This window comes from Cardiocondyla obscurior, linkage group LG16, assembly GCF_019399895.1.
Source record: "Cardiocondyla obscurior isolate alpha-2009 linkage group LG16, Cobs3.1, whole genome shotgun sequence".
Lineage (NCBI taxonomy): Eukaryota > Metazoa > Arthropoda > Insecta > Hymenoptera > Formicidae > Cardiocondyla > Cardiocondyla obscurior.
Window position 1 is genome coordinate 511,720 of NC_091879.1, and position 9,563 is coordinate 521,282.

Here is a 9,563-nt window from a genome sequence, read left to right on the forward strand (position 1 = left end):
AACGGGACTGACGCCAAAACAAGGCTGATCGGCGACTCGTGGCGAATCTACGTCACTTGTTCCGCTTACCGGTAACGCGTATCCATCGATACGACGACGTCCCAGGCATGCTGCTCGAGCCTTTTCTCGCCGGACGCCGTACGCTCGCTCGGCTGACGCAGCGCTCGCACGCGATTCGCGATACACACTTTGGGTTGAATGTACTCTCTCTTACGAGCTCTCCTCTACACGCGCTTCTTGCCGTGCCGACGGCCAACCGCGCACTGGCCCGAGAGTGTACTCACCTGGCGACCGTAGATCCTGCTGTCGGCAGATGAGAGGACCTGTTCCTTCCGGGTTCTCTGCTGCCTCGCGGCTTCCGATTGTTCCGCCGTCGCCAATTCAGCCCGTCATGCCTCAACACTTGCCTACACCTGTCGGTCTTCTTAGCGGATCTGGCTATCATGCTTACAATGAAGCCTTCATCTCGAGGGCCTGCGAACGGGTCCGCTTGATGCTGAAGCAAAAAAAAAAAAGAAAAAATTTTACAGATACGTGCGGCAAAAATTATCCGGTTGAGAATTAAGATAAATGTATTTGCTATAAATTTTGTGCACGGTAATATTCTAGAAAACGTTGATGTTAACGATGTGTTTTAATTGCGGCGCTTAAAGACTTTTTTGCCGATATAAACTAACCGCTAGACTTCTTTTCCTGATTTCTTTTTTTTTTAACCTAATAGTTTTTAATTAATTTCCTTATTTCTAGCTGACTATTCCAAAGAGGGAATCTCGTAACTTTTCCGAGGTAATGTCCATTCGCCAACAAAAAAATGTTGCGACGAAAAATATTCCCAGCAAACGATTAATTAGGATTCAATCTGAAATTACGAATTACATGCGTAACAAGTGGTCAAACGACTTAAAATCTTTTTTTTTTTTTCTTTTTTAATCGAATTAGCGAATGGACAGCTTGCTCGAACAACGCAACCATCCGAAGTGGCCAGTCGAAAGCGAAAGGGACTCTTTCACGACGCTCGCTAAAGGCGAGAGAAGCAAGGAAACGCACGCATGACGAGGCACAGGACTAGTTCTGGCACGGACAAAAATCGAACGTGCGCGTTTTATTCATTTTTGATATATACGTATGTACATACGTGTAGCACATCGCGAGGCTCGGAAAACGGGTCCACGCACCTACGACGAAAGACGCCGTCCTTGCAACGCTCACTTTGCGGTACATTTCCACGCGAAACGCGTAACTGCATGCTACCAGTGATCCGGCGGTGAACGGATAAGAAGCTGAACTCCGAATAAACGAAAATTCACGAAGCCAAGCACGACGAAACTTCTCCTGCAAAAAGAAAAAAAAAACAAATTAATCGACCACTCCGGATAAATTTCTCCGCGAATTGCTGCATCCGTGAAAAAAGAATTACGAGAACGGACGTCAATCGTCGGTCCCACTGTATTGAATAGTTACAATTTTATCCGACATAATTTCGCGATCTCTAATACCGCGATTATATTATCTATACATTGAGCCGCAACAGATTTTACGAGTACAATTTCTCGGCAGACCGACCGTGACGAGACAAAATGCGGCGATAAGCACGGAATCAACTGGCTTTAAGAATCGCGACTTATTCTCTTCTCCACCTACGGCGTGGAATAATAATGCGAGCACTTACGTGGAAACGAGGTTGAGGAAAGGAGAGTGCGCGGGTCGAACCATCAAGAGAAACAATAAGTGGAGAGCTCCTTTCGCGTGATATTTGTCTCGGCGAATTAATTGGACGAGCCATTGTTCGAAGCTCGCCCGAAAGCCGGGGCTTTCCAAAATGCTTTCCGTTTTTCTGCATTAAATTTTACAATGCGATTCGTGATTTTATTTCCCCAGCTGTACTTCGGCAAAAAGATCCGCCGTCCGACGTCTGAAAGAAACACGAATCTCAGAAATATTCTCGGTGGCGCTTTACAACGTAGAACAATTTTACAAAAAATACAAAATATAATTTCAACTTTAACATTAAACACTTACATGCGACGTTATCGGAGTTACAGCGAACTTGCGCTCTCGTTAGAATTTATTTCAGCCATTTCATGCATCAATAATGCATAAAACCAGTAAGAAAAAAAACCCGGCGGGGAGGGAAGAGGGAAAGACTTCAGAAAATTGTACAGGAATGTAACCTCATTGACATTTTTCTCCTTCCGACTCGACGTAACTGCGTCAGCTTCACCTGCAAAAGTCACGATACTGAATATAATATTCTTTTCTTTCATTTAGTTTCATTATACAGATATCAATTAAAAGGGCTATAATTGTTGGGATTTCAATAAGAAATAATACATATATGTATGTCACGAAATAAAAGTATTTGATTAAAAAATTATATCTTACAAAATGCTTACTTGACTGGAGTCGATGATCTTACACGTGATAGCATCTTATTGATGTTTTATTTGATGATTTTTGTGAGTCACGCGAGTAGGCGAGTGCCGGGAAAATCTGCTACCAGCCGCGATGTTAAATGGCAACTTTTTAAGATGGACGAAATGTAAGAAGCGTTACTTATTCTCCACGTTACAGAAATTATTTTGCACCCCGGTGTCTCAGTTATTATCGTGTAAATTAAGTTTCTTCCGTATACCTCTAATTAACCAACCAAGTAATAATTACCTCACTAACTCGCGGAGAAGGAAACTGCGGATATATTCGGTAAAACGGACGCTACTATTCCGGACGCTGCTAACTACAATCACTTTCACTTTTCACTGCTAACAACTAACTGACTTTTCGAAATATCTCAGGCACGAGAGGAGAAGCTAGGAGGCTCTCCTGCCTACATGCGCGGCAGCTGCGCGAGAGGGGAAGTGGCGCGGTCTACATCTACATCGCCTTACAGCAAACTGCATTTTACCGCCATCTAAACTTTGACGCTTGTACTTTGCCAACTACACGTACATGCACCCTGCACAGTGCACAACGCGGAGCGGAGCCGTTCCCGTTGCAGAGAGCGAGGCACGAATATCCTCTTTATCGCAATATCCTGAACAATTATCCAGCCATATCTGTATCAATATTCTGCCGGAGTTCCAGCAAAGCTTTGTATCACCTTTCCGAACGAAACAGTGAGAATGGCGGACCCCAAATATGCCGATTTGCCTGGAATTGTAAGTTTTCTATTTTTTCCCGTGCGTTTGTTCCTGCTTTCGTGTGTCACGTTAAGAATAAACATTTTCACATTCTACTTGTAATTAATATAGGCGTATGACCAGCTCGACGTATACGAGACGAGCGACCTGCCCGAGTCTGAACAAATGCGAATGTACTGTGAGGTAAGAAACGGAATTTCCTATTGCATGTAACATCTATCGTCATAATTGACGACTGATTTGATGAATATTACATTTAGGACGAGCCTGAGAGTTCTTGCGTAGAGCAACTGCACATTAGTGCCAAGGAAGCATTCGGTAAATTCAAGGGCAAGCAGATTGTTGGGAAGCCAGTAGACTTCTCAGATTGTCTGTCTAATAAGCCAAGAACTGGATACAAGTGAGCTATTTTTATGTTGCATAATATTTTGCTTGCAGAGTGGCATATATTAAATGAGAATTTTTAGATTCGGCGATTGGGAGCTTGTCGGCGAAGGCGAAAAAGAGACTCCACTTCAGAAATTCCAAAGACTACAATGTGAAGTGAAAGAATTGTATGAAGAAGTAAATGAACTGAAGGTAAACTGTAGCTGTCAATAAAATGTACTAAAATTGCTCAGCAGTTTATAATATACATTAAAAATATATACAGGAAAAATCAAAGGATGAAGAAGAGATCAAATCTGCTGGTGAGATTATTTCTCAAGCACAGCAAATAGAAAAGCAACTGATTTCTTTGAAACTGGAAGAATGTCTAGGCCCTGACGTGATTGCAAGTTTATCAGATCCACAAGGCACTGTACTCAAGTATGTGAAGTATAATTTACAATAAACCCTAATTTTTTTTCACTCTACAGAATTATATTACAAGATTGTATTAATATTACAGGCAATTGATATCGCAAATAGAACTGTTTAAGCAAACCAGTGTACCTCAATCAAAGTCAGAGAGTAAAAAGATAAAGGAGCCAGCCGAACCTGGCGTTATTAAATACCAGATGATGTATTTGCCAGAAAAAGCAAGAATGCAGGAAGCTGCTAGGGTTGCACAACTTGAACAGAGACTTTGTTGCTTAGAGAATATTATAGGAACGAGCAACGACAAACTATCAAAATTCTCGCAGGTAAAAATCGTTCATTTTTTTACGTTTATGAATTTCAAACAATTCTATGCACTTTCCCTTTTGTCACAGAATCTGAAGAGCCAGGGTATAATGGAGGCTGTGCAACAATTGGAAGCAAAAGCCGCGTTACTGGACGTCAATCAATTAGATACCATTGAAACGAGATTAGGCACTTTGATTTATCGGATGGACAGTATTGTACAGAAAAAAGCGACGATAGAACAAGAGTCGGAACAAGAGCAAAAGGTTAGTACAAAAAAAAATGGTTGACGCAATATTACGATTATATCTTACTAAATGAATTTTTACTACAGATCTCGGAAATGTATGAAATAATGAAAAAGACTGATGCTGTGTCGCAAATACTACCGCAGACGGTAGAAAGGTTACTGGCGTTAAATGATATTCACCAACAAGGTAATTTAATAATGACAAATGTATGTTTGTTGAACTAAAAATATTCTAATAACGTTTTGTATTTCAGCCGCTGCCTTCAGTAAATCCTTAATAAAATTGGATGAATTACAAACGGAGATCTCGTCGGGACTAGAAGGTAACAAATCTTTACTTAAAGGAGTGCAGGAGAGTTTTGCTTCAAATTTGGATATTATAAAAAGCGATATAGCATTGCTCGATGAACGCGTAAAAAAACTTAATAAGTCAAAATAGATCGATAATGTTAGCACCTAGATTGATTTATGAATATTACTCAAAGTATTTATGTCAAATTATTTATAAATTCTATATACTTTGCTTTATACCCCACACTTACGTCATTATTAGTCTTTAAATATTATGCTATGTATAATTTAATTTCTCTAACATATTTGCTAAAATAATAAAAACCTATTGTAAATTTATATATAATGCAAAAATGTTTAATAATAACAATGGTATAAAATAAAACCTGGAACTTCAATTAAAAAAATTTACAAGTTTTATTAAACACTGTGATAATGAAAAAAGTAATGAGTATGTTATGAGGTATATAACTCGAGTATAAGTTAATTAAACTAGAAAACAAATAAAATAGATAATAATAAATATGAATATGTATAAAGATTTAGTATCTTTTACATAGGATATAATGTGAATGGAAAAAATTGTATTCACCTTTTCGTATATCTGTATAGCAGACTTTTATTTAAAAACAATTAGAATCTTAATTTCTGGAAAAACCACTTGTTTTTACCGTTTTTATACCTAAAAAAAAAAAAATAATAATTAAATCCTATAACTACACTTGAAAATTACAAAATAGCAGAAAAGCTACACACCTCTCTTCAAATTTGACACGCGTCTGGAAGCGCACCTTCTTACGCTTCATTGGGTCCTTAAGATCTTTAGGGGCCACTTTTTCCAACTGTAAATCTACTGTGTATCTCGTTGGCATTAAGTGATTGTAATTTAGGATCTGAAAAATTTAACAAATAAACAGAATGCTACAATGCATCCAGTACAAAGAACAAAAGTAAGACAATGAAAACTTCGAGTAAACTACGAGTTTCTAAGAAGGAAAAAAAGTGAGCATAAGAAGACGATCTTACTTTAACAAAGGGCTTGATTTTAGATCTTTTATGCAGTTTGCCCTTTCCCATTCGTTTATGGACTTTGCGTGGGTATCGATCAATGCCTGCAACCATAGCATGTCCATACTGTTTCTCCGCGGTTCCTTCATCGTAATTGCGCATAACGATAGCTTTCCTTCCTGCGTACCGGCCGCTAAGGACCAGCACGACTTTTCCTATTTTCATAATCTTCACCATCTTGATGGTGTATGCTAAAATAAAAAAAATAACCTATTAATCACAAATACTTATTTCAATAAAAACATGCAGTCTATATTTTCTCTAAAACTGAAAACGATCCATTATTCTGCCAAAAGCGAATCGTAAACCGAGACTAATTCTCGCTGGCGATGTAAACATTCTAGATCGTCGAGCGTCACCTAACCTCTTTCGCCACATGAAGTATTATCAGCCAAGAAAAAGAGAAAAGAACCCAAGACGTACCACTTGTCACGTTCTAGGAAAAATCAACGAAACGATAGAAAAACGACGATAGGAGACGATCGCCCGACGCAGTGGGCGAAATATATAAAACCCCGGCGAGGAAAGGTTAGGGTCGCCCTGTTCGACAGCGAGAACTCCTCGGAAATACACGAGATCGAATATCTCCCTACAATCAGAAGTCGCCTTGCAAGCTGATCACAAATACAAGACGTAATATAGGAAAAAAAATCTTAAAACACTCGATGCTCGTGGATTATTCCACGCAGCAGTATACATCACGCACCTCACGGCTTTTCCGCACCGTACGAAAGGAAGTCGAGCACGCTGCCACGGCATGAATTAGCGGAACGATAGACCCGCCACAGTACATCCGCCGGTGGCGATTATCGATGCGGCAAGTCGGATCTCGGCGGCCATTTGCCGTCAAACAATATGGATCCGTGGTCGACCAAAAACTTTATAATATAATAATTATTTATGATTTATATATACGATACATTATTAGTTATTTTATAAAATAATATATTACAAAAAATTTATTTATATACATAATTAAAATAAAAAATGTTTAAGTAAATTTTAGTAAATGCAAGTACGCATCTGTTTCAAATATCGCGCACCAGGGTGTCAACGACTGTCTTTCTATTCGTAATTCTCTGCTGTACCCCATCTGCTCCAATGATTTCCAATCACTTCTATCCACTTTCATCAGTCCCATCACTGTGACTGGAGCGAGCACGTAATCTGCGGTGTCAGGACTGTTGGGTAGACGATTTACGTTGCGGCACGACATGCGGCGCACTCGCCGCGGACTCTGATCCGCCGATCGTCTCCCCGTGGCAATCACCGTTTAATCTTTCGGCGACACAATTCGTCAAAATCTCATCCCATTGTTCACGCCACTTTCTTCTCTGATTCTGTAAACGCTTTTTTCCTCTCGCTCGTAAGACCCGAGCTACAAGTAAATTCTCGCACGATGGTGAAGTATTACGAAAACATCACGACTTTCATGTTCGACTGGACGCAGGTCGTTCGAGGATTCTTCCAGAGATACCCTAACCCGCACAGGTAACTGAACACACGTTACATCACGCGCATTATCGAAACACAAATATTACATAACGTTGATTATATGCCACTTGGAGCTCATGCATCCCGAATTTCCAGCTCACATGTCCTTACTGAGGATACTATCGCCAGGGAAGTTAAAAATGGCAAGCTCTACTCAAAGCGACTACTGACGAAAACTAACCGAGTACCAAAATGGGGTGAACGATTCATTAGCAAAAACAGTGTCAAAGTTGTAGAAGAAAGTGTTGTCGATCCAGAGGCTAAAACATTGACCACATACACAAGAAATTTAGGATATACCAAAGTTATGGTAGGCAAATAAAGTGCAAAAAAGTAATAATAAGAATGCTTTCTTTAAAAAAAAAAATGATATAAATAATTTATTATAATATATTTATAATATTATAATATATTTATAATATTATAAAATATTTATATTAATTATTTTATTATTATTTATATTAATTAATAATTTATATAAATATATATATAAAAATATTATTAATTAACAATTCTGAAATAGCAAATAATTATAATTCTTGTTGATTTGTTTCTAATGGTATTGTGAATCTCTTTCAGAGTATTATTGAGAAAGTGGTTTACGAGATTTCTGACGAAAATCCAGAATGGACAGTTGCAAAAAGGTCGGCATGGATTGACAGTCAGGTCTTTGGTTTCAGCAGAGCAATTCAAGCCTTTGGCTTAGATCGATTTAAAAAGAATTGCGCCAAAATGTCAGAGGGATTTAATTACGTTCTAACAAACATGTTTCCCCACACGGCGCAATTTCTAAATCCAAAGCTACAACAGAACAGTTTTTCCATGCAAGCTGGCCACAGCGCAGCAGACGACAGTGTTACGACAAAGCCAAGTCTTGCGGAAGATTTGCAGCATTCTTTACAGGGTAAAGCCGAAAAGATGAAAGACGCCGCTAAGAAGGCCACAGACTTGGCAAAAGAAAAAGCAAGGCCAATATACGCGGCTTGTCAAACGAATCAATCGTAAACTTAAATATTCCGCAAATGTAAATTACGAATAATCTATTATTGAATGTGAACGATGTCGATTAGCAATGGAAAATTATTGACGATTGCATAACATTACATTATTGTGATCTTAAATGAATGGCAAAGTTTCAGTGACTAGCTTGAAAATTCAATTGTATATTAATCAATAGGCACAATGTAATAACAATTAGCGCAAAAAAAAAGAAAAAAAAATTAGAACATTGGCTGGTAACAACGAAAGTTGAGAAATAAGTTGTGCTCGGTAGTACAAGGGTCTTAAAATGTTGAAATATTTATACACGTTTAAAATTTGCTAAACATTCTTACGTTTGATCCATTTGTATGTTATCATTCCTTTTAACTGCCGAATTATTAAGTGTGTCATCGACTGTGTATTAAATTACTTAGTCATTTTTTTATAAATATAAAACAAACGTTTTCTATTTCTTTTACAATCGCAAAAATACCATCACCCGCATAAGACGTAATTAAAAGCAAGGAGCATTTTAATATGCTCCTCGTCGATGTATATTGCAGTGTTTATTTGCAACCTAGAGTTGCAATTGACAAATGTAAAGAACAGCATTTTATAGTTATTAACGTCAGAGCAATTACGCATGTTACGGATACACATTCAAAGGGATAGTTTTGCAATAAATTATCCTTTTTCATGTTAATGTAATAAATATATAAGAGTAGTTTTTTTTTTTCTAGATGTTCCGTATCGATATGGACAGTCTTATTGATCAATGCAAATTATCAAAAGACTTAATTCCGTATTACTGTCTTTTGAATAATTTAATAATTTCAATGTGCGTTGCCATATATTACTGCGATGATTAGAACTATAATTTAAAGTTGCAACAGTATTTATATATACCTTTTAAATATTTCTTCTTGAACCGTTATTGATAAAGTTAAAATTACGAATAGAAACAATGCAATATATTAATAATTATTATAATTAATGTAAATGATAACTTTGACAAAATTAAATAGTTTAACGAATGTAATTTCTCACATGTATTTAAATAAAGTGTCTTTTTAAATTGAAAATTTGAGTACTATTTATTAAAACATTGTACCTAAGTCTTGTGTAATCGTGAAGATTACGCGATATTTTTATCAAGAGGCACGACAGTGCCTCGCGCCAAGTATAGTATGTATTTTACACGATACATACTTCAGCACCTTTCATGTCTTTTATATAAT

The 9,563-nt window shown here is 37.6% G+C and overlaps 3 protein-coding genes across 5 annotated transcripts; 2 read left to right on the plus strand and 1 right to left on the minus strand.

Moving 5' to 3' along the window:
- The first annotated feature begins 2,922 nt into the window (after positions 1–2,922).
- On the plus strand, positions 2,923–5,288 carry Dctn2-p50 (dynactin subunit 2). The gene is made up of 9 exons (XM_070667311.1): positions 2,923–3,155; positions 3,249–3,320; positions 3,398–3,537; positions 3,605–3,716; positions 3,790–3,944; positions 4,027–4,261; positions 4,331–4,507; positions 4,576–4,678; positions 4,746–5,288. The coding sequence occupies exons 1-9, from the start codon at positions 3,120–3,122 to the stop codon at positions 4,928–4,930; spliced, it is 1,215 nt and encodes a 404-aa protein (XP_070523412.1). The 5' UTR covers positions 2,923–3,119; the 3' UTR covers positions 4,931–5,288.
- Positions 5,289–5,383: 95 nt separating this feature from the next.
- Positions 5,384–6,673, minus strand: Rpl27 (ribosomal protein L27). Of its 3 annotated transcripts, none has more exons than XM_070667313.1 (4): positions 6,557–6,673; positions 5,809–6,041; positions 5,539–5,675; positions 5,384–5,464 (listed from the first exon to the last, which is right to left on the minus strand). In XM_070667313.1, exons 2-4 carry the CDS (start codon positions 6,025–6,027, stop codon positions 5,416–5,418), a joined length of 405 nt encoding a protein of 134 aa, XP_070523414.1. In that variant the 5' UTR covers positions 6,028–6,041; positions 6,557–6,673; the 3' UTR covers positions 5,384–5,415. The 3 variants fall into 3 exon arrangements, with proteins under 3 accessions (XP_070523414.1, XP_070523415.1, XP_070523417.1); XM_070667314.1 differs by having other exon boundaries at positions 6,444–6,574; XM_070667316.1 differs by lacking the exon at positions 6,557–6,673 and adding an exon at positions 6,274–6,429.
- Positions 6,674–6,870: 197 nt separating this feature from the next.
- On the plus strand, positions 6,871–9,407 carry Prel (preli-like). The gene is made up of 3 exons (XM_070667312.1): positions 6,871–7,341; positions 7,441–7,654; positions 7,924–9,407. The coding sequence occupies exons 1-3, from the start codon at positions 7,250–7,252 to the stop codon at positions 8,347–8,349; spliced, it is 732 nt and encodes a 243-aa protein (XP_070523413.1). The 5' UTR covers positions 6,871–7,249; the 3' UTR covers positions 8,350–9,407.
- The last annotated feature ends 156 nt before the right edge of the window (positions 9,408–9,563 follow it).

Bases quoted from the DNA above. Each gene is read 5' to 3' on its own strand.
- Dctn2-p50 (XM_070667311.1), top strand. From the start codon at position 3,120: ATGGCGGACCCCAAATATGCCGATTTGCCTGGAATT. The intron at 3,156-3,248 runs GTAAGTTTTCTA...TAATTAATATAG, and splicing joins ATGCCGATTTGCCTGGAATT to GCGTATGACCAGCTCGACGT. The intron at 3,717-3,789 runs GTAAACTGTAGC...AAATATATACAG, and splicing joins AAGAAGTAAATGAACTGAAG to GAAAAATCAAAGGATGAAGA.
- Prel (XM_070667312.1), top strand. From the start codon at position 7,250: ATGGTGAAGTATTACGAAAACATCACGACTTTCATGTTCGACTGGACG. The intron at 7,342-7,440 runs GTAACTGAACAC...CCGAATTTCCAG, and splicing joins AGATACCCTAACCCGCACAG to CTCACATGTCCTTACTGAGG. The intron at 7,655-7,923 runs GTAGGCAAATAA...AATCTCTTTCAG, and splicing joins TAGGATATACCAAAGTTATG to AGTATTATTGAGAAAGTGGT.
- Rpl27 (XM_070667313.1), bottom strand. From the start codon at position 6,027: ATGGTGAAGATTATGAAAATAGGAAAAGTCGTGCTGGTCCTTAGCGGC. The intron at 5,676-5,808 runs GTAAGATCGTCT...TAAATTTTTCAG, and splicing joins AAATCAAGCCCTTTGTTAAA to ATCCTAAATTACAATCACTT. The intron at 5,465-5,538 runs GTGTGTAGCTTT...TTTTTTTTTTAG, and splicing joins CGTGTCAAATTTGAAGAGAG to GTATAAAAACGGTAAAAACA.